This window comes from Hyperolius riggenbachi, chromosome 2 (assembly GCF_040937935.1).
Source record: "Hyperolius riggenbachi isolate aHypRig1 chromosome 2, aHypRig1.pri, whole genome shotgun sequence".
Taxonomy (NCBI): domain Eukaryota; kingdom Metazoa; phylum Chordata; class Amphibia; order Anura; family Hyperoliidae; genus Hyperolius; species Hyperolius riggenbachi.
The window spans coordinates 433,686,203-433,711,505 of NC_090647.1; the positions used below are offsets into that span (position 1 = coordinate 433,686,203).

Below are 25,303 nucleotides of genomic sequence, written 5' to 3' on the forward strand. Positions count from 1 at the left end.
CCCATTGACTTACAATCAGTGGCCTAAATTGTACCCCCCCCTTCCCCCAGCACTCTATACTGTACATAAAAATGCATACAGCAAATCCAAACCTGCCAAGGACAACTAAAATGTCAGAAGTGCAAGAAGGGAATACATTTGGATAAAAAAACAAGTTGAAAAGGGTGCAGGATAGTGGTCATAGAATATTGGTAGTGTTACCAATATTCTACTACATTGATATAGTCAAATATTGGTAATATTTACAGATATTTTACTATGACGTAACCCCTCCCTACTCTCACACAGATCCCTCCCTTGGTGGTACCTAACCCTTAACCCCCCACCCCCACGGTGGTGCCTAAACCCACCGCTGGTGGTGCCTAACCCTTAATCTCTGCAGAGACAGATAGCAGCTACAAATTGTAGCTACTATAGCAGCTATACATTTGTAAATAAAAGCTACAAATGGGGGGCTAGAAATAGCGGCTGCACAAAGCAAATATAACGAGCACCAATTGAATATTGTGTGCCCCATGATTTCTGCACAGCCGCTATAAATAATAGGGGAGATAGCCGCAACCTTTTTTAAACTTGTGTTTTCAATAGTGCTGCTCCGATACCCCTCAATATCCGGCGGATTTGGATATCCAGACAGAAAAATGGAAGTGGCCTTTAAATTGCTTTAAAAACGTTTTTAGGGTATATGAGGCATGTAGCATCATTATTTTGTACAGGGGAACACTATTTGATGATGTGGAGACTTAAAATCCCCCCCCAAAAAAAAAAAAAGGGGGGCTGTCAATTAACATTAGGCCTAGATTCCAGACAGCGGTCGTGCAGCCCACATTGGGCTTGATTCACAAAGCAGTGCTAACCTATTTAGCACGTCTAAAGTCTTTAGACGTGCTAACCAGGGTGCTAAGTAGGTTAGCACAGGATTTCGCAATCAGATCGTGCGCAAAGTTTTGTGCGCAAAGTTTTACGCTAAGTCCCATAGGCTTTAATGGGCACTTCGCGCGGAGCGCCCTGCGCTCTGTGCAGTGCGCGCGTAAGGTTTTACGCGCAGAAAGTTTTGCGCGCGAAAAGCTGGTTTAGACGTGCTAAGGGGGTTTTCACAGGTGTGCTAACAGTTAGCACCGCTTTGTGAATTAAGCCCATTGTCTCCAAAGTCCAACCGCACAACTGGGACATGGCAGTTTTCAGCCAAGACACCTCCAAAAAATGACGCAGCAATTGTGTATTGGGTTAAATATAGGTGGTATCAGTGGCCTGTGGCACCCTGGCGTGGCGGTGGGAGCTGCACAGGCAGCAGGAGCAGGGCAATGCAGCAGCAGCAGGTGTAATGTGTGCCCGGAGCATGCCCGGATGTGGCACATGGCAATTGGCACTTAGTGCGTGTCACGTGACACTTGGCAAGGGGCCTTGTAACAAATAACCCTGCCCTGGCCTGCCCTGTATAGGCGATAGCTCCCTCCGTCCCACCTCCTTTCCATTGGCAAAGCACGGGGGAGGAAGATGCTGCCCAGCTGATCAGAACTCACTGAACTCACATGGGGGGAGAAGCATAGCTCTCAGCCCAGCCTCCCCAGTGCAAAGAAGAGAACAGGAAGCTGGAAAATCCTGTGCCTGGCTGAGCTGACCTACCACTGCTGTGACTGTTCATGCATCTCTGTAAGTATCTGGTCCTGACACTGATCCCACCCCAATCCAATGCGGCTGTGACTTTGCAGTATCTTCTTCTGAAGTTCTGACCTATTGTCTATCCCCCAGGGCAGCACTATTCCCAGCATGCCACCCTCTATAAAGGCATTACTGATCCCAACATGCACCCTCTATAGGGGCTCTACTGGTCCCAGCATGCCCCCTACATAGAGGCACAACAGCTCCCAGCATGCCCTTCCCTTCTGCTGGCCCCCCCACCCAGTGTATATGCATCCTCCCTCGGTGCCAGCTTGCAGCGTTTAAAGCTCACTTGTCACACGCTGGCACAAATCCTGGCCTCCTCCAGTGACCCGCATCACAGCAGTCACCTGTACCACATGACACCAGCCGCATTTAGTGACATCCTTCATGTGCCAGTGTCATGTGGTACAGGCACGTGCATTGACACCTAACAAGGCTAGGATTCATGCTGGTGTTACAAGTGAGCCTTCAACACTGCACATGGGCACAGAGGGACGCATACACGCTTCGGGGGACACATGTATTTCATAAGGAAAGGAGGCATGGCTTGAGTTGTGTATGGGGCGGAGTTTAGGGGTCCAGAACTTCTGTGCCTATAGGCTCCTCAGCTATAAATCCAGCCTGGTTCCTGCTATATGCAAAGGCTGAAAGATTTTACCATGGAACACCATAGTTCCCAAACATCTGCACCGTTCTCAAGCATTTATAGTCCTCCTCTCCAACAACCCAACCTGGAAGCTGTTATCAGGGCCGGTTCTCTCACGCAGCAAGGTGAAACACTTGCATCAGGTGCAGAGATTACAGGGTCAGCATGTCTGTACTGTGTGTTTACGCTTACAGCATGCAATCAGAGTAGGGGAGAAGAAATGAGAGGAGTGCGAGCGAGGTGAAGAGGTCATCATTGGGGAAAAGCATCTTGTTGTGCTGTGTGAGGAGTCTGACAGTGAGTGAGGAGGGTGGAGGCAGGAGAGCAGCAGCATTTCAGTTGACTTGCACAGCAGAAGGCAGAAGGTGGCGCTGCTGTCCTGACTGAGAAGGAATGGAGGACAGCCGATTAGCTGAGGGTGAACAGTTTGTTTGTCACAGACTTGCAGCCAGCCAACCAGTGTGTTATTGTGTTGAGCTGCAGCAGGTCATGCCTCAAGTTGTGGCATATGCACCCTTGCTGACTGAGAACATGAAGCACAAATATTACATGGCATAATAGCATTACGTATCAAAACTCACACCACAGCTAATTGTCGAGTGTTGTGCGATCATTCCAAATCGGGGGGAGGGAAGCATCCTCACAAGTTTGCCTCAGGCAGCAAAAAGTCTAGAACTGACACTGGCTGTTATTTGTTGAACAGGGAAATAAATTAATCATAAATACCTGTTACTGTCAATTCTGTGGTTCTTCGTACTAAAAAACTTCCATACTTCAGCTCGCAGGTGTAGTTCCCAATGTCATCTTCTCTTACTTCCCTGATAACTAGAGTGTCCCGTTTCAAAATAATACTGGGCCGCCATGTCTTTGCTTTGCATTCCTGTTAAAAGAGCAAACATATCACAACAGATATTCACCGAACAATATCATTATATATGAGTAAACATGTTATAGATTATGTCTTCTGTGCTCAGCACTTACTCAGAAATGAAACTGCGCTGTAAATTGATTAAACAAATAACTTGTAAGGTGTGTTTTGCTGTGCTGTTTTGTCTTTCTATGCTTTTTGCATTTTATGTATTTTTCTTATAAAGACTCTGTAGTGACATATAGTAGAATGCAGTAGATTATTCAGGATATTTTTTCTTGTTTCAGCATCAGAAACACTTCTTATATGTATGTATTGCTGTATATTGGTATGTTACCCTGGACCAGCCCTCCCAGAGGTGTTTAGCTTAGGCTGTTTGGCTATGTGGAAGTCTCCTTCCAGAGCATTCTCTAAACACACAAATGGGCAAGCACCATCAACCATTCCCCAAAAGTGAGGGTAATATTACATGATTGTGCAGAAAGGAACAAAATTGATACACAAAGCTAACAAAGAACAGTAGTCCCCTTTAATTACCGCACCACTCAAAAGGTCATAATTAAATCATCAACTTTATTCAACAAACATTAAAAACACTTAAAACCAATATGAGCAGCTATGTAATAATACTAGGATTACAATCCATAATTAATGAGTAAATAAATCTCCACATCTATTGTGTCATCAAACAGTAATGCACCTATGCAGATAAATATGTATACATGTCAGCTCTTTTCTCAGCGCTAGTCGCTGCTTTTCCTTTTTTGCACTCAGCACTTTTCATTGCTAATTGCACCTTATTTACAGCGTTGTTGCGCTGATCAGGGCCGGCCTTAGGTTTCACAGCGCCCTGAGCGAAGCCTGATTTTGGTGCCCCCCTTCATCCTCTTCGCATACACACGCATATACACACACACACACACACACACACACACACTTTTCACCTTTTCTCCTGGTAAAGTCTTTCCCAACCTTTTTGAAATTTGACACATCACGCCAAATGCTCAGATCTACGTGACACATGGGGCCTGATTTGTAGTTTTCGCCACCCAAGGCCCACTATCACCAGCCACCCCTGAAAAAAAGTATCCCAACCAAGACACACACATGCATGAGCGAGCACACACACACACACACACACACACACACACACACACACACACACACACACACACACACACACACACACCTTATAAATTCCTGCAAGAGCAGCTGGGTTGCTCAGTGTAGGTAGCCAAATGCGCCCAGTATACATAGCCAGATAATAAAAAACACAGATAGGGATGGATGGAGAGAGATGGATGGAAAGAGAGAGGAGAGAGGAGAGAGAGACTGGGTACAGATAGGGAAGGGATGGATAGATGGGGGGGGGGGGGGGGAGGACACAGATATGGATGGATGATGGATGGAGGGGGAGAGAGAGGGACACAGATAGGGATGAATGGATGATGGATGGAGGGGGGAGAGTTTGGGCACAGATAGGGATGGATGATGGATGGAGGGGGGAGAGAGAGAGAGGGACACAGATAGGGATGGATGATGGATGAGGGATGGATGAGGGATGGAGGGGGGGGGGGAGAGAGAGAGGGACACAGATAGGGATGGATGGATAGATGGATGATGGATGGAGGGGGAGAGAGAGAGAGAGAGACTGGACACAGATAGGGATGGATGAATAATGGATGGAGGGGGGAGAGAGACTGGACACAGATAGGGATGGATGGATGGATAATGGATGGAGGGGGGAGAGAGACTGGACACAGATAGGGATGGATGGATGGATGGATGGATGGATGGATGGATGGATAATGGATGGAGGGGGGAGAGAGAGACTGGACACAGATAGGGATGGATGGATGGTGGATGGAGGGGGGAGAGAGAGACTGGACACAGATAGGGATGGATGGATGGTGGATGGAGAGGGAGAGAGAGACTGGACACAGATAGGGATGGATGGATGGATGGATGGAGGGGGGAGAGAGAGAGACTGGACACAGATAGGGATGGATGGATGATGGATGGAGGGGGGAGAGAGAGAGACTGGACACAGATAGGGATGGATGGATGATGGATGGAGGGGGGAGAGAGACTGGACACAGATAGGGATGGATGGATGGATGGATGGATAGATAATGGATGGAGGGGGGAGAGAGAGACTGGACACAGATAGGGATGGATGGATGGATGGATAGATAATGGATGGAGGGGGGAGAGAGACTGGACACAGATAGGGATGGATGGATGGATGGATAGATAATGGATGGAGGGGGGAGAGAGAGACTGGACACAGATAGGGATGGATGGATGGTGGATGGAGGGGGGAGAGAGAGACTGGACACAGATAGGGATGGATGGATGGATGGATGGAGGGGGGGAGAGAGAGAGACTGGACACAGATAGGGATGGATGGATAATGGATGGAGGGGGGGAGAGAGAGAGAGAGACTGGACACAGATAGGGATGGTTGGATGGATGGATAATGGATGGAGGCGAGAGAGAGAGACTGGACACAGATAGGGATGGATGGATGGATAATGGATGGAGGGGGAGAGAGAGACTGGACACAGATAGGGATGGATTGATGGATAATGGATGGAGGGGGGGAGAGAGAGAGAGACTGGACACAGATAGGGATGGATGGATGGATGGATGGATAATGGATGGAGGGGGGAGAGAGAGACTGGACACAGATAGGGATGGATGGAGGGGGAGAGAAAGAGACTGGGCACTCTGGGGGAGCTGGGGAGATGTGCTCCTGCACAGACCTGTGGGCTGCATCATAACAACTTTCCCTCACTCGTGGCTCCCTTCATCCCCGGCACTCAGCCTGCCAGCCCTGTGGTTCAGCGGTGGGTGGCCCAGCAGCATTGATGGCAGAGCGAGTGAAGCCGCTGTGTACTTCAAATACAAGAAGTGCTAATTCAGGAAAGCACTTCATGTATTTGAGGTACACAGCGCCACCACTGGGCTCCCTCTGTCATCACTGCTGCGGGGTCGCCCACAGCTGAAATAGGAGGGCTGACAGTATGTGCCGGAGATCGGAGTGAGGGGAATAGAAAGCCCTGGACATGCGCCCCTGGAAGCCTGCGCCCTGAGCGACCGCTCCGGTCGCTCAGGTCAAAGGCCGGCCGTGATGCTGATATCCTTTGCACTGCAGCACTTTCACTTTTTGCTAGTTGTTACTGGTCTCCTTTTTCTATCACATTTTTTCACTTTTCAGCATGTTATTTCACACTCTTGTGATGCTGTTTCGCTTCCTATGTTCTTTCATGTTGCTTGATTAGCAGTGTGGATGTTTACATGTATACATATTTATCTGTATAGGTGCTTTACTGTTTGATGACACAATAGATGTGGAGATTTATTTACTCATTTATTTACTCATTAATTATGGATTGTAATCCTAGTATTATTACATGGCTGCTCATATTGGTTTTAAGTGTTTTCAATGTCTGTTGAATAAAGTTGATGATTTAATTATGACCTTTTGAGTGGTGCGGTAATTAAAGGGAACTACTGTTCTTTGTTAGCTTTGTGCTTCCAGAGCATTCTGGGAGAACAGGTATATTTTCTACTTGCTTCAGGACTCTCAGTAAACAAACATTCTACAGAGATGCACCTGAAAGGACTTAAGATGTTGTCACCGCTGATAGATTTCAGAATGTAAATCGAGGTGAGGAAATACTTTACAATGGGCAAACACTGCCTAAATAATTTATAAAATGACTATTGTAAAAAATAAATAAACAAAAATAAGCTATGTTAATTATGATATTTTAACGACAGTTTCTTTAATATAAGCTGCTATTTCTTTTCACTTTCAAACCATAATATGTAATTTGAAATGGATTTTTTGACCTTCCTGGCGGTAAGCCCGAGCTGAGCTCGGGCTATGCCGCGCAGGAGGATATCTCTGCCCCTGGTGGGGCGATTTGCCCCATTTAAAGTGCTGTGCATGCAGCTAGTACTTTGCTAGCCGCGTGCACAGCTTGATTGCCGCCGCTCTGCGGCGATTGTCCGCACGCAGCGGCAGAAGAGGGCCCCCCCGCCAGAGCCCTGCTCTGCCCGGACCAATGAGTTCCAGGCAGCGCTATGGGCTGGATCGGAGGCGTCTGACGTCAGGACGTCGGCTGACGTCCATGACGTCATTCCAATCGTCGCCATGGCGACAGGAGAAGCCAAACAGGGGAACGCGTTATATACGCATTCCCCTGTTTGCTATTGATGCCGGTGACGATATCACTAGAGGGACACATGCGCCCTCTAGTGGTGTTTCATGTAGCTACCACTCTGGTAGCTTTACATGAAACAAAAAAAAATGTTTTTAAAAAAAAGGATTTTTGCCTATTTGGCATTAACCGCCAGGAGTTAAATCACTCTAGTAGCCCAGAGAGCTAGGCAAATCTAATACTTTTGCGGTGGAATACTGATTTGGTGGTGTAGTGTTTTCACACAGGATCTGTGCACTGGCTCTGGTTCTCAATTTATTTTAATGGGATGCCAAGCAAAGCTACCTACTTTGCTGAAAATCCAGGTGCCCTAACTGCATAACATTCATGCAACCTCCGCTTTCTTAAATTCTTCTGTTTGCTTTAAGCACAAAGTTCAGGGGATTGTGGGTGAACCAGTGTGTGGAAGGAAGGTTGTTGGAAGGGAGGAGAAATAACACAATGGAGGTAGTTACATTAGAAGGGGCAGGTTGGTCATTGAAAGGGAATAGTGTTATACTTCATGTGGGATAGTTTATGCTTGGGAGAACTCTTAGGACATGGCGGTGGAGTATTTGTTTATGGAGAATTGTTGGGGGAGTTACAAATAAGGGGCGCTTCTAGGCCATTGAAGAGAAATTATATTTTCGGTTGCTGGTGGTGCTGTTTGGAAATATTGCTATGGAGTGAGAATTGCTAGAAGAACACATGTAAGGTAGGTGCTCTTGGTATTGTACAACACACTTTATGTCTCATTGGTCATGACCAGTGATGAGCAAAAAAGCCAATATTTTCATATTATTTTCCACAAAATTGATGTTAAATTTGACCTTCGAGCGAAAATGCAATCATTTTGTTATACGTTTGTGATAAAAATAAACAATTTTCGCAGTAAAAATAATGATTTTTGCGTTCTCGCAAATGTATGCCATATTGTAAAAATACAATGTATTTTCACGAAAATGTTCTCAAAATCAAAAATGCCATTTTCAATGTAAAAATTACTTCGGCAAAAGTCACAAAATACAACTGCACTTTCAGTGACCCCCTCTAGGAGCAGTAGTACTGTGAAAATGAAAAATCTTTTGGTCCAGGCTTACTGAAGGTACAAGGTGCTAAATAGGCATAAAAGACTCACATAGCTATAGAGACAAATGGTTTTCTCATCCATGCAGTCACTGGCAGATACTGATTGTATTTCTTTGATAAGAGATATGGTTATATCCTGTAAATTGCTTTCAAAATACTTGGTCAAGACTGTCTTAACTGGCTGTTTCCTGCTGCAGTGACTTGTAGACTGTGATGGGTGTAACACATTCAGGCTCGGTTCACATTGAGCCCGCATCCGCTCCTGCGCTGCATTCCACTCCGTAAAGTGGAGCGCAGCGGAAGGATCGTGCAGGTTGGGAACGTCCGCTCCGACGAGCGAAACGCAGGGAGAGGAACTGAGCAAAACGTAGCAATGTGAACTTTTCCATCGGTAAAACAATGCCTCCGCTGCTGCGTTCCGCTCAGCGGAGCGGAACGTAAGCTATTTTAGGCTCAATGTGAACCGAGCCTTAGTCAATGTCAGCCCTATCTTTAGAGCCTGCTGTAAACACCATCTTTTTGTTTACTTTGTATCATATAAAAGAGAACTATAAGCAAAAACTAACAGGGTTATAAGGAGACTATGGACAGATACCGTGGCTCTATATGCTAATTAATCCACAATTTATTCTGATTTTACACTACAACCCAGTCTTTTTTGTTTTATTAATGTTTCACAAACACTTATTGGGCTTGATTCACAAAAGCGTGATAACTTAGTTATTACGCCTAAAAACTCAATTATCACGCCTAAAAGCTTTGCATGTGCAAACTAGAGTGCTAAGTAGTTTGCACCCTAGTTTTCACGTGCAAACTAGAGTGCAAACTACTTAGCACTCTAGTTTGCACATGCAAGCCCAATATGTATACTGTGTTATGGTTTACTTTACCATCTCCTTCCAACCTTATTTGCTTTTCTCTTGTAGATGATTTAGTAGTGGGTGAAGTATGTCCTATATTTATACTGTTTCTTGGTTGTTTTCAGATCACTGGCAAACAGTTAAATAAAGGTTTTAGGCCTCACCTGACTCACAAAAACGTAAAATCTAGGTGCTCTACCTAAAGCTGGCCATACACTTAAAGATTGCCACTTGATGTGACAAAACAATTGATTCCCCTCTGTAAGAAATCAATTCAGATTCAGCACATCAATTTTCAATAGATTCTAGCAGGGAATCTATTGAAACTTGATTGAACTGCACTGTTGTACTCTTTGATGCATGCAATGCTATGGGCCATCAATCTACTGCTGCCCCTGCCACACCCCAATTGACCTAGAACTTCCATTCTGTCTGATCAATACTTTTTGTTCAATTTGAGGACAAAATCGACCAAAAGTCGATTGATTGGACATTTTGATGGAATCCTGGTGATCAATTAAATCTGCAGGGAATCAAATGGGAAAATCGATAAGTGTATGGGCACACTTAGACATGGACCTCAATTCACTAAGCTTTATCAAACACTTTATCAAACATTTGATAATTAAATAATTGTTCGCCGGTGAATGGTTCCCGGCGAACTTACATGGTTCGCGCTCGCGGAGAACCGCAAACTTTTGCGGAACTTCGATTCGCCCCCATAGTGCATCATTAGGGTCAACTTTGACCCTCTACATCACAGTCAGCAGGAACATTGTAGCAAATCAGGCTACACTCCATTCTGGAGCCACTACCCCCTTATAAAAGGCAGGCAGTGTCAGGCATTGGACTCACTCGTGTGCCTGCAGTAATTAGAGAAGGGAGAGCTGCTGCAGAGAGAGCTATAGGGAAAGCTTAGTTAGGCTCTTGTAGGCTTGTTAGCTTGCTCCTTGCTGATTCTTATTGCTAAAAAAAAGCCCCCCTCAACAGCTCTTTTGAGAGCTAATCTTGTTCTTGTGATCTATTTTTTTTTTGTGTGGCCCACTGGCATTATATACAGCCCTGTCAGTCAGTCAGTCACAGCTGACCTTTGATGGAATTCCTACTGTGCCACTGCCAGGCCCAGCACATTCAGCGACTACCTGAGTGTGTGGCAGGCAGCTGCACATTTTTAATCCCAATCACTGCACCTGTTCAATGTTCAGTGCACCTACCTACCTATACCTACGTGAGCGGACACATTGTTAATACCACCAGTCATTGCACCTGTCATTGCAGTCCGTGTGTGTGTGACAGGCAGCTGCACATTTGTAATCCCAATCACTGCACCTGTTCAATGTTCAGTGCACCTACCTACCTACCTATACCTACGTGAGCGCACGCATTGTTAATACCACCAGTCATTGCACCTGTCATTGCAGTATGTGTGTGTGTGTGTGTGTGTGTGTGTGTGTGTGTGTGTGTGTGTGTGTGTGTGTGTGTGAGACAGGCAGCTGCACATTTGTAATCCCAATCACTGCACCTGTTCACTGTTCAGTGCACCTACCTACCTATACCTACGTGAGCGCACGCATTGTTAATACCACCAGTCATTGCACCTGTCATTGCAGTCCGTGTGTGTGTGTGGCAGGCAGCTGCACATTTGTAATCCCAATCACTGCACCTGTTCAATGTTCAGTGCACCTACCTACCTACCTATACCTACGTGAGCGCACGCATTGTTAATACCACCAGTCATTGGACCTGTTATTGCAGTCCATGTGTGTGTGTGACAGGCAGCTGCACATTTGTAATCCCAATCACTGCACCTGTTCAATGTTAAGTGCACCTACCTACCTATACCTACGTAAGTGCACGCATTGTTAATACCACCAGTCATTGCACCTGTCATTGCAGTCCGTGTGTGTGTGTGTGTGACAGGCAGCTGCACATTTGTAACCCCAATCACTGCACCTGTTCAATGTTCAGTGCACCTACCTACCTACCTATACCTACATAAGCGCACGCACTGTTAATACCGGCAGTCATTGCACCTGTCATTGCAGTCCGTGTGTGTGTGACAGGCAGCTGCACATTGGTAATACCAGTCACTGCAACCTGTTCACTGCACCTGTGTAACCGCACATTGTTGTACCTGCAGTCACTGCATGCCTGTTAACTGCACCTGTGTAACCGTACATTGTATTAGTCAAGTCAGTGCATACCTTTCACTTCATCCCCCCCAATATGGACAAAACAAATGACAGAGCCAGAGGCAGGCCACCTGGCAGGTCTGTTCGAGGTCGCGCTGTTGTGATTTTGTGCGGCCCTTGACCAAAGTACAGTGTTCAGAAGAAGGCACGTGCCATCAACCCCCAATATTGTCAGGACGTAGTTGACTATTTAACACAAAACACCTCATCTTTTTCAGCTTCCACAAGGAAGCGTGACATATCTTCCTCCTCCTGCTCTGATTCTGGCGCCCCACTTAACACTCAGTCGGCCACCACCACCAAATTGCCATCACCCCAGGGCTCAGCGGTGTGGACATTTTCTTGTGTGTCTGCCTCAGATGAGAGCAATGCCATCTGTATTCTCTGCCACCGAAAATTGAGCCGTGGAAAGACCAAGACCCGCGTAGGGACAACTACCTTACGAAGGCACATGATTTCAAAGCACAAACTGTAATGGGATGACCACCTAAGGAAAAGCAGCACACAAAAGCAAAGCCACACACCACAGTGGAAGATACCAAGCTGCAATTTCTCCTCAAAAAAGGCAATACCTAAACTGTACCGTGATGTTGAAAGGCAAGTGGTGACATCTCTGGCAAGGGTCCATCTGACCGCAGATGCTTGGTCTGCAAAGCACGGTCAGGCCTGCCCGAAGACTGCCCGATGAATGAGGCATGGATCCCGGAGGGCTACTGCTGGCCCGAAGACTAAGTCAGTCCCCACACACAGCATCTCTGCCTGCACGCCATGTGACTGCCTGCGCCAAGACTAAGTCGGTCCCCACACAGCATCTCTGCCTGCAGGCCACCTGACTGCCTTCTCCGCCACCACCAACAGGGTGCATGTACATGCCTGCCTAATTTTTCTGGCTGCACTGCGGCTGCAACAACAAAACAAAAGGCATGTACATGTGTCAATTCTCCTTCGTGATCGTTATCTTGGCGCGGTGAAGGGGCTTGCGTATCACAATAAAGCAATGACCGCCAGCTATATGAGTGTCTCGGAGAGGGGGGGGGGCACACCAAAGATAATAAATGTGTTGCTTCATTGTGGCGTCTATCCCACTCATCCATGCAAAAACTCAGGTGTTAGACCCCTTGAAACATCTTTTCCATCATTTTTGTGGCCAGCATAAATGTTTCTAGTTTTCAAAGTTCGCCTCCCCATTGAAGTCTATTGCGGTTCGCGAAAGTTCGCAAGTTTTGCGAACGTAAAATCGGAGGTTTGGACCATCTCTATTGATAATTTACCTCATGGGTAAATCTAATTTTTAATTTCTAAGGTGTTATATACTTATCAAATGTTTTATCAATAAAACGTTCAATAAACCTACAACACCTTAGTGAATTCAAAATTAGATTTTACCCATGAGGTAAATTATCAAACGTTTGATAAAGTGTTTGATAAAGCTTAGTGAATTGAGGCCATTTTCTGTCTTGGAACTGTGAATGAGGTTCAGCTTAAAAACAGACATCATTTCAAAATTCAAGAACTGTTACCACGTGCTTTGGAATTTTTGAAACAGTTAATTCATGTTGTTCTGCATATTGTGAAGGATTTCAGCAATAAAAATAAAATGCACAGGTAGGACTCATTAGTGAACACTGACTGCAAATTGCATTTTATATTGTGCTCTGAATCATTCACTTCCACTTAAACTGACTATTTGTCCTATACTTGCTAAATCATTTAGTGAACTGCAGTGCCATCAAGCAAAGGACAGAAGAGAGAAAAAATAAGAGAGGTAAGCAAATAGATAAAGTAAACGGAGGACTATCACATCCACCCTTCACCATGATATGCTTAATTGTACTGCTACGTTTCAATTTAGGCATAGTGCTGAGAGGAGCTTACAGCCTTTTAGAAAACTCTCAATAGGGGAATTCTCCCAGGACAGATGTCAAGTCTAAGCAAGCTCTTTAAACACGAAACAGGAAGAGGAAATAACTAGAATAAAGTTAAAAAAGCAAAACTTTTCTTGTTCATTTTCTGAGATCTTAAGAAGTTAAATCATTAGTGAAAAAATGACAATCCTAAGGAATCTTAAAGTGGGATTAAACTCTGACATAACAATAAATAAAAATGTGTTTCCCTACTTTTTATTGCCCATACAGTTATCATACAATATATATGCTTTTGCACACAAGTAATATTGTTTGTTTACAAATTACAAAAGTGCAGTTTATGTGCTCTGAAAGTTGCCATTGCATTTTATTGCATAGCTGCTGTATTTATATATTAAAATTGATCAAGTGATCACTTCTCAGCTCTTTCTGCTTCTCAGCACAATACAGCTCAGTGTTGGCAGTTTGCTAATGTTTCTAAATGTATCTGACAAAAGAATGTAAACAAAATATAATGTTATCACCTCTTTGTATGTGCCCAGATGCTTTCCACTGAAGCAAGGAGCTTTCCACTGAAGAACAAAGTGCTGTGTTTAACTGTTTGAATGCTGTTCTGCTTCAATTTTTTTTTGGTAGTAGATTTTATGCTGTGAATAATCTTTTATTACAAAGGGGAAATGCTGAGTTTCATACCACTTTAAGACTGTTAATAAGCTTAAGAAAAGCAAAAACTTATATAACTTGTTACAGTCTTTATGCACAACATTGAACAAATGTGCTGCATTTTCCAGAAATACTAAGACAATCCTTTTGAATCAAGATTTGATTGTGCCTTATCTTTACAATGAACCACTGGATAACTAAAATGAAACATAATTTTGGTCTGAATCATTTCAAATGAGCCATTCAACTAACTTACATTTATTTCTCAGTTCAACAGAGTCCTACAATCTAGAGATCATGGTAATATATTTATCTTTAATTCCCTATAATTTCTGCAACACTAATGCGCTAACAAAATTATGTCTTAAAACTCTCTACAGAGAATGTGGGTGCCTTATTTTTACAGAGAATGTGGGTGCCTTATACTTGACCAGGACTGAAGGAAGTGGATTTAAATAATGGAGGGGTTACCTTGCAACAAGAAATGGTGGAAACCCCCCACCCCAACAAAACTCCTGTGTCCCGATGTTAAAGTAACCATGAAGGGGAAATAATGTGCCCCTAAGGGGTACTCACTCCCGAGGTGAGTACCCCTTGGGGGCACATCATTTCCTCAGGATCCTCCAGAAGCTACATCTATCAAGCTCCTCCTCACCGGCCCTGTGCTAAGACCCTTGCAAGCCTATCTACAGGGCTTTTCAATGGAGCTTGCCTGAACTGTGCTGGCACAGAGGGCTTGCACCTGTGTACTAGCGCAAGCCAAACAGGGTTAATTTTTTTTTACGCCCAGCCTGCATGGTTGCTCTGTGCTATGGCACAGACATGAGCCCTCTGTGCCTGTCCAATGTGAACGAGCATACCTTTGGGTTCAAAACACTGTATAAGAGGGACAGAGGGGGTTGGGGAGGGCTTTGGAGGATCCAGTGGCTTCCCTCTGGCATCCACCGGCATTAGGCTCCGCCCACCCGTGACGTCAACCCGACGGCCATTTAGCAGCACTGGCGGGTTGTTAACCCTGCGATTGCTGCATACAAAGTGTATAATACACTTTGTACTGTATACAAAGTGTATTATACAGGCTGCCTCCTCCCCTGGTGGCCCCAGTGATCGAGGGACCACAAGGGGAGCAGGCAGCAGTCTAAGTACACACACCAGCACAATGATCCTGCCCTCCCTGCCCCCTGATAACCCACAGCACCCCTCAGACCCCCCCTGATCAACCCCTCAGACCACTGTTTGCACCCAAACACTGCCCTAATCACCCATCAATCACCCCTTGTCACTATCTGTCAATGCAAAATTTTAGATTAGGTCCTAAACTGCCCCCTGGGGGCTCCTGATCACCCCCCTACACCATCAGATCCTCCTCAGATCACCCTCAGACCACCCCTGATCACATTGCCAGTGCATTGCTTGCATCTATTCTCCCATCTAATCACACCCTGATCACCTATCAATCACCCCGTCACCCCTGTCACCACCGGTCACTGCTACCCATCAGATCAGACCCTAATCTGCCCCTTGTGGGCACCCAAACACCCGCCCACACCCTCCGATCGCCCTCAGACTCCCCCAGATCATCTCCCCAGTGCATTATTTACATCTGTTCTCCCCTCTAATCACCCACTGATAACTCATCAATCACCCATCAATCACCCCCTGTCTCCACCTGTCACTGCTACCCATCAGATCAGACCCTAATCTGCCCCTTGCGGGCACCCAATTACCCGCCCACACCCTCAGACTGCCCTCAGACCCCCCCTGATCACCTCCCCAGTGCATTGCTTGCATCTATTCCCCTCTCTAATCACACCCTGAGACACCCATCAATCACCTCATGTCACCCCCTAGCGCACCTACCCATCAGATCAGGACCTAATTTGCCCCATGTGGGCTCCTGATCACTCGGCCAAACCCCCAGATCCCCTCCCCAGTGCACTGATTGCATCTATTCTCCCCTCTAATCACCCCCTGAGACACCCATCAATCACCCCTTGTCACCACCTGTCACCCCCTGGCATTCCTGTCCATCAGATCAGGCCCTAATCTGCCCCCTGCTGGCTTCTGATCACCCGGCCAAACCCTCACCCGCCCCACCGCAGTGACAGAATTTTTTTTTCTGATCACTGCTGGAGTGGTTTCCTGCCTTTTCAGTGGAAACCACTCCAAGTTTCCGAACTTAACATTTTTTGGGGTCTTCTCCTTAAAATGGGTCTAGTCAAAAATAATGTATTGCGGTCTTATTGGTCTACGCACCCAATACATCACATGCCCATGTTCTCTGCTGCCATGTCCAGGTCACGATTTGAGAACATCCTGCGCTTCCTGCACTTCAGTGCCAATACAACCTGTCATCTAAGAGGCCACCCTGCTTATAACCGGTTCCACACAATTTGGCCCCTCATAGACCACCTGTCATCAAAAATTTGCAGATGCTTATACCCCTGAACAGTCATTTTGAGGCGCTTGGTTTCCAGATTACTCCTCACGCTTTTGGGCCCCTAAAATGCCAGGGCAGTATAGGAACCCCACAAGTGACCCCATTTTAGAAAGAAGACACCCCAAGGTATTCCGTTAGGTGTATGTCACAAGTTAGTGGAAAATGACGCTTTGTGAGGGAAAAAAAACAATAAAAATCAATTTCCGCTAACTTGTGACAAAAAATAAAATCTTCTATGAACTCACCATACTCCTAACGGAATACCTTGGGGTGTTGTCTTTCTAAAATGGGGTCACTTGTGGGGTTCCTATACTGCCCTGGCATTTTAGGGGCCGTGAGGAGTAGTCTGGAAATCAAATGCCTCAAAATCACCTGTGAAATCCTAAAGGTACTCATAGGACTTTGGGCCCCTTAGCGCACCTAGGCTGCAAAAAAGTGTCACACATGTGGTATCACCGTACTCAGGAGAAGTAGTATAATGTGTTTTGGGGTGTATTTTTACACATACCCATGGTGGGTGGGAGAAATATCTCTGTAAATGGACAATTGTGTGTAAAAAATAAAAAAAAATCTCATTTACAGAGATATTTCTCCCACCCAGCATGGGTATGTGTAAAAAACACCCCAAAACACATTATACTACTTCTCCTGAGTACGGCGATACCACATGTGTGACACGTTTTTGCAGTCTAGGTGCGCTAAGGGGCTCAACGTCCTATGAGTACCTTTAGGATTTTACAGGCATTTTTGAGGTATTTGGTTTCTAGACTACTCCTCATGGTTTTGGGCCCCTAAAATGCCAGGACAGTATAGGAACCCCACAAGTGACCCCATTTTAGAAAGAAGACACCCCCAGGTATTAGGTGTATTATGAGTTCATAGAAGATTTTATTTTTTTGTCACAAGTTAGTGGAAAATGACACTTTGTGAAAAAAAACAATAAAAATCAATTTCCGCTAACTTGTGACAAAAAATAAAATCTTCTATGAACTCACCATACTCCTAACAGAGTACCTTGAGGTGTCGTCTTTCTAAATTGGGGTCACTTGTGGGGTTCCTAAACTGCTCTGGCCTTTTAGGGGCCCTAAACCATGAGGAGTAGTCTGGAAATCAAATGCCTCAAAATGACCTGTGAAATCCTAAAGGTACTCATAAGACTTTGGGCCCCTTAGCGCACCTAGGCTGCAAAAAAAAATGTCACACATGTGGTATTGTCGTACTCAGGAGAAGTAGTATAATGTGTTTTGGGGTATAGTTTTACATATACACATGCTGGGTGGGAGAAATATCTCTTTAAATGGACAACTGTGTGTACAAAAATCAAAACATACTCATTTACAGAGATATTTATATATACTATTCATAGTTGCCAGCTTGTTCTGGAAATCAAATGCCTCAAAATCACCTGTGAAATCCTAAAGGTACTTATAGGACTTTGGGCCCCTTAGCGCACCTAGGCTGCAAAAAAGTGTCACACATGTGGTATCACCGTACTCAGGAGAAGTAGTATAATGTGTTTTGGGGTGTATTTTTACACATACCCATGCTGGGTGGGAGAAATATCTCTGTACATGGACAATTGTGTGTAAAAAAATAAAAAAAAATCTCATTTACAGAGATATTTCTCCCACCCAGCATGGGTATATGTAAAAAACACCCCAAAACACATTATACTACTTCTCCTGAGTACGGCGATACCACATGTGTGACACGTTTTTGCAGTCTAGGTGCGCTAAGGGGCCCAACGTCCTATGAGTACCTTTAGGATTTTACAGGCATTTTTGAGGTATTTGGTGGAAAATTACGCTTTGTGAGGAAAAAAAACAATAAAAATCAATTTCCGCTAACTTGTGACAAAAAATAAAATCTTCTATGAACTCACCATACTCCTAACGGAATACCTTGGGGTGTTGTCTTTCTAAAATGGGGTCACTTGTGGGGTTCCTATACTGCCCTGGCATTTTAGGGGCCCTAAACCGTGAGGAGTTGTCTGGAAATCAAATGCCTCAAAGTCACCTGTGAAATCCTAAAGATACTCATAGGACTTTGGGCACCTTAGCGCACCTAGGCTGCAAAAAAAGTCACACATGTGGTATCACCGTACTCAGGAGAAGTAGTATAATGTGTTTTGGGGTGTATTTTTACACATATCCATGCTGGGTGGGAGAAATATCTCTGTAAATGGACAATTGTGTGTAAAAAAATTAAAAGAAAATCTCATTTACAGAGATATTTCTCCCACCCAGCATGGGTATGTGTAAAAAACACCCCAAAACACATTATACTACTTCTCCTGAGTACGGCGATGAAGCACAATGAAGCACAATGAAGCAACTACCTAATTATCTTGGGTGTGGCCCCCCACCCCGAGACACTCATCGCCATCAGTCATGGCTTCATTGTGATACGCGAGCCTCTTCATCGCGGCAAGGTAATGATCACGAAGGGGAATTAGCACATGCCCATGCCTTTTGTTTTGTTGTTGCAATTGCACTGCAGCCAGAAAAATTAGGCAGGCATGTACACGCACCAGAAAAATTATTATAGCGGCCGCTGCTAGCAGCGACCTTAAAAATTCAAGAATCCGCCTGGTTTCCTGGACCCTGCGGGTGATGGCAGAGAAGGCAGTCAAGCGGCCTGCAGGCAGAGATGCTGTGTGGGGAGCAACTTAGTCTTGGGGCAGGCAGTCACAATGCGTGCAGGCAGAGATGCTGTGTGTGGGGACTGACTTAGTCTTCGGGTCGGCAGTAGCCCTCCGGGATCCATGCCTCATTCATTTTGATAAAGGTGAGGTACTGAACACTTTTGTGACTTAGGCGACTTCACTTCTCGGTGACAATGCCCCCAACTGTGCTGAAGGTCCTTTCTGACAGGACGCTTGAGGCAGAGCAAGACAGAAGTTGGATGGCAAATTGTGACAGCTCTGGCCACAGGTCAAACCTGCACACCCAGTAGTCCAAGGGTTCATAGCTGCTCGCAGTGTCTACATCCACACCTAAGGTCAGGTAGTCGGCTACCTGCCGGTCCAGGCGTTGGTGGAGGGTGGATCCGGAAGGGCTAAGGCGAGGCGTTGGACTAAAGAATGTTTGTATGTCCGACATCACCTTGAGATCGCTGGAGCATCCATTCCTTGCCTGCGTGGACATGGAAGAAGGAATACTGGCAGTGGTACCTTTATTGCGTTGTGCTGTGACATCACCCTTAAACGCATTGTAAAGCATAGTTGCCATCTTGTTCTGCAAGTGCTGCATCCTTTCTGCCTTCTGGTGATTTGGAAACATCTCTGCCATGTTGTGCCTATACCAAGGGTCTAGTAGTGTGGCCACCCAGTACAGCTCATTCCCCTTGAGTTTTTTTATACGGGGGTCCCTCAACAGGCTGGACAGCATGAAAGATGCCATCTGCACAAAGTTGGATGCAGACGTACTATCCCTCTCCTCTTGCTCTTCCTCAGTGACGTCAGGTAAGTCCTCCTCCTCCCCCCAGCCATGAACAGTACCACGGTAACGTTGAGCAGCACAAGCCGCCTGCAACGCCTGCTGCAGTTCTTCTTCTGCCGCCGCCTCCTCCTCCCCTCCAAAGAAACACCTTCCTCATCATATGAGTCTGACTCCTCCTCCCCACACGACTCTTCCTCCTCCTCCCCCCTCTGTGCTGCTGCAGGTGTTGAGGAAACATCTGGTTCTGATGAGAATTGATCCCACAATGCTTCCTCCTGTAACTGTTCTTGTTCACGCTTCTCCACAGCTTGATCCACCACTCTACACAAGGCATGCTTCAGGAAGTAAGCGGACGGGATCAAGTCGCTGATGGTGCCTTCACTGCGACTCACCAGGTTGGTCACCTCCTCAAACGGCCGCATGAGCCTGCATGCATTTCGCATAAGTGTCCAGTTGTTGGGCCAGAACATCCCCATCTACCCAGACTGTGTCCTTATACTGTACCGTAGAAAGTGAAGTCCGCACGATGTCGGTAGAATCAATATGGCTTTATTCAATCGTTACACATAACAAGCTAAAAGCCAGCACCACATGCTGACATGTTTCGGGCGTTACACGCCCTTAATCATAGCGTGTAACGCCCGAAACATGTCAGCATGTGGTGCTGGCTTTTAGCTTGTTATGTGTAACGATTGAATAAAGCCATATTGATTCTACCGACATCGTGCGGACTTCACTTTCTACGGTCTTGGATCTGAGGTCTTGGCAGCCTGCTTCCCTGCACTGTCGGTGGACGGAGGTGTGAACGGAGCTCCACATTTACAGTGTATCTCCTTATACTGTACTTGTAGAGGTACTGGGTGATGGCTTTCTTCTGTTCTAGCAGGCGAGAGAACATAAGGAGGGTCGAATTCCAGCGAGTCGGGCTATCACAAATCAGGCGTCTCACTGGCAACTTGTTTCTCTGCTGAATATCAGCAAAGTGTGCCATGGCCGTTTAAGACCGCCTGAAATGCCCACACACCTTCCTGGCCTGCTTCGGGTAGTCCTCTAACCCTGGGTACTTTGACACAAATCTTTGAATGACTAGATTCAGCACATGTACCATGCAGGGTACATGTGTCAGCTTTCCCAAATTCAAAGCGGAAATGAGTTTGCTGCCGTTGTCACACACCACGTTGCCGATCTCCAGCTGGTGCGGGGTCAGCCACTGATCCACCTGTTTGTTAAGAGCAGCCAGGAGAGCTGCTCCAGTGTGACTTTCCGCTTTGAGGCAAGACATGTCTAAGATGGCGTGACACCGTTGTACCTGGCATGCAGCATAGGCCCTGGGGAGCTGGGGCTGTGTAGCTGGAGAGGAGATTGCAGCACCAATAGAGTTGAACTGCCACTCAGCCAAGGAGGAGGAGGATGATGACAGTGAAGAGGATGTAGCAGGAGGAGAGGAGGTGGCAGGAGGCCTGCCTGCAAGCCGTAGAGGTGTCACAAGTTGGTTCGCTGCACAGCCATGTACTCCCTGCTTGTCAGCGGTCACCAGGTTGACCAAATGGGCTGCATAAGTAATGTACTTGCCCTGACCATGCTTGGCAGACCAGGCATCCCTGGTCAGATGGACCCTTGACCCAATGCTGTGTGCCAGAGATGACACCACTTGCCTCTCAACTTCATGATACAGTTTGGGTATCGCCTTTTTAAAGAAATAATTGCAGCCTGGTATCTTCCACTGCGGTGTCCCAATGGCCACAAATTTTCGGAAGGCCTCAGAGTCCACCAGCTGGTATGGTAACAGCTGGCGAGCTAACAGTTCCGCCAAGCCAGCTGTCAGACGCCGGGCAAAGGGGTGACTGTCAGACATTGGCTTCTTCCTCTCAAAGATTTCCCTCAAGGACACCTGACTGCCTCTGTGGGCAGAGGAGCAGGAACCGCTCAAGGTGAGAGGCTAAGTGGAGGAGGGTGGCTATGAAGGTGCAAGGGAGAAAGCGGCTGAAGATGCTGCACCTGAAGGAGGGAGAGGAGAAGGAGGGTGGCTTTTCTTTTGTGTGCTGCTTTTCCTCTGGTGCTCTTCCAACTGCAGTTTGTGCCTTTTCTGCATGTGCCATTGTAAGCCAGTTGTCCCTACGTGGGTGTTGGCCTTTCCACGGCTCAATTTTTGGAGGCAGAGAGAACAGATGGCATTGCTCTGATCTGAGGCAGACACATGAAACAATGTCCAAATCACTGAGCCCCCCTGGGGTGATGGCACTATGGTGGAATCAGCAGCTGACATTGAAGGGCATGTTGGCTGGCTGTCCATAGGTGGCGATATGGCGATACATGGAGCCGGACACTGCCACCAGCTGTTTCTGACGACAAGCTCCCCCTGCTTCTTTCAGCAACTCGTCTCCTCCTACTCCTCTCTGACTCCACCTCTGAACTGTCCCCTTTTCATCTCCTCTATTGGGAACCCACGTGGCATCCGTATCATCGTCATCATCATAATCATCCTGCCCAGCTTCACTTGCCTCAGACACCTCTAAAACTGCACCAACAGCAGGTACTTCATCCTCCTCCTCCTCACATGTTACGTCCATGGTGTTGCCTAACTCAGACATATGTGTAACTTGCTTAGCGCCTTCATCTTGTTGTAACAATAATGGCTTTACATCAGTAATTTCCCCACCAAATAACTCCTGCAAAGTGTCAAATGCAGCAGATGTGGTGCCTGTAGTAGCGCTGGTGGCTACGGAAGATGAGGTGTTCTGTGTTAAATAGTCAACCACAACCTGACAATCGTGGGAGTTGATGGGATGTGCCTTCTTTTGAGCACTGTACTTTGGTCCAGGGCCGCACAAAATCACATCAGCATGACCTCGCACAGACCTGTCAGGTGGCCTTCCTCTGGGTCTGCCTCTACCTCAGCCTCTACCTGTTTTGTGCTTTTTGTCCATATCGAGGAAGATGAAGTGAAAGGTATGCACTGACTTGACTAATACAATAAGCAGTCACACAGGTGCAGTTAACAGGTATGCACGGAGTGGTATATCACAGTGCGTGCACTCATGTAGGTAGGTGGGTGCACTGAACACAACAGGTAGGTATATGCAGTGATGGGTATTACAAATGTGCACCTGTCACACACATGTACCGTGAACGGGTACAGTGACTGGTGGCATTAAATATCCCACTGCATGCACTCATGTAGGTAGGTGGGTGCACTGAACAACCAGTAGGTATATGCAGTGATGGGTATTAAATGTGCAGCTGTCACACACACACACACAGACAGGTACCGGACAGGCACAGTGATACTTCGAGCACTCACGTACGTAGGTGCGTGCACTGAAGTGAACAACAGGTAGGTATATGCAGTGATGGGTATTACAATGTGCACCTGGAACGAGGAAGAGGTGAGTCCTCCCCGCCCGTGCCTCTTACGAGTAGCGGCTGGCTTCTTCACTATGTAAGGCTGGAGGGGAGCGGAGGATGGGGGACCCAGGCGAGGGAGGGGGGGGGTCCGATCCCCCTCCCCGCCGCTAGGCCCAATACCCCCGTCCTGCCCGCTACCCCTCCAGCTCGGCGGCCGGCTCCCCGCACCCAAGGACGGGCGGGTGCCGCCCCTAGAAGGATGCCGCCTGAGGCAAAAGTTTCACCCCGCCTCATGAGCGGGCCGGGCCTGGGCACAGTGACACTGCATGCACTCACGTAGGTAGGTGGGTGCACTGTAAACAACAGGTAGGTATATGCAGTGATGGGTATTACAATGTGCACCTGTCACACACAGACAGGTACCGGACAGGCACAGTGACACTGCGTGCGCTCACGTAGGTGGGTGCACTGAAGTGACCAACAGGTAGGTATATGCAGTGATGGGTATTACAATGTGCACCTGTCACACACAGACAGGTACCGGACAGGCACAGTGACACTGCGTGCGCTGACGTAGGTAGGTGGGTGCACTGTGAACAACAGGTAGGTATATGCAGTGATAGGTATTACAATGTGCACCTGTCACACACACAGGTAGTCACTGAATGTGCTGGGCCTGGCAGTGGCACACTCAGTAGGAATTACCAAGGCTTTCTATGCAACACAAGTGTCTGTGGGACACACAATCACAAAAAAAAAAAAAGATCCCAAGAACAAGATTAGCTCTCAAAAGAGCTGTTGAGGGGTGCTTTTTTAGCAATAAGAATCAGCAAGGAGCAAGATAACAAGCCTACAAGAGCCTCACTAAGCTTCCCCTATAGGTTTCTGCACAGCAGCTATCCCTTCTCTAATTACTGCAGGCACATGAGTGAGTGAAAAGCCTGATGCTGCCTGCCTTTTATAAAGGGGGATGGGGCTCCAGGATGGAGTGTAGCCTGATTGGCTGCAATGTGCCTGCTGACTGTGATGTAGAGGGTCAACGTTGACCCTAATGATGCACTATGGGGGCGAATCGAACTTCTGCAAAATGTTTGTGGTTCTCCGCGAATGCGAACCACGGAAATTCGCCGGGAACCGTTCGCCGGCAAACCGTTCAGGCCATCTCTACTCCTTTGTGAGAGATGGATTTGGGCTCTATTTGGTCTAAGCCTTCTCTTTCCTCTAGTTTTGGTATTACTGGTGTCTTGTGCAGGCTGTGCAGGCTGTGCAGGACTGTTTGTGGATATTTTTAGGATTGGACATCTTTATCTATTTATTTGCTCTGTTCTTCTGTTTAAATAATGATTCACTGTTAAATCTTTTGTGTAGCAGAAGCATTGTAAGTTCAGATGAGAATTCCGACTGGTGCAAAGGTTTGCATCAGTGGATTCATAGTAGTGGAGCTTATGTTTATTTTAATTTGAACAGTGTGCATTTTTAAAAAGACAGAATCAAAATGATTACAATTAATTATGCAACAATATACCCTAAGGCTGTTTGAAGCCATAGTGTTTTTTATTTATATATATATATATATATATATATATATATATATATATATATATATATATATATATATATATATATATATATATATATATATATATATATATATATATACATATATATATATATATATATATATATATATATATATATATATATATATATATATATATATATATATTTTACTAAACATTCTCCAGAACTGCCATTCTTTTCTTTTTTTTTCTGTGTGAAAATATTTTTTTATTAGATTCTTCTGCTTAGAAGCAAACTTAAGAGCTATAAATCCATTTAAACTGTGAAATGGCCTGGGAGTTAATCTCTCACAAGCAATATGAAAGTGTTATATTTCAGTAAGTGTTTTTGTTGCACTTTTACTTTATTACAACACACAAGTTTCATGTGCGGTGTTTAATGGAAATGTGCCACAAGTCATTTGCTTCAGTTTGATACAGTTCAGCTAATACCGCCACCTGC

The 25,303-nt window shown here is 46.0% G+C and overlaps 1 protein-coding gene across 6 annotated transcripts in view; it reads right to left on the minus strand.

Moving 5' to 3' along the window:
• Window positions 1-25,303, minus strand: part of IL1RAPL1 (interleukin 1 receptor accessory protein like 1) — a 1,893,014-nt gene that overhangs the window by 580,203 nt on the left and 1,287,508 nt on the right. For all 6 annotated transcript variants that reach the window (XM_068265642.1, XM_068265641.1, XM_068265643.1 and 3 more), the window contains one exon: window positions 3,038-3,191. In XM_068265642.1, coding sequence (XP_068121743.1) covers window positions 3,038-3,191 — 154 coding nt within the window. The remainder of the gene's footprint in view (window positions 1-3,037; window positions 3,192-25,303) is intronic.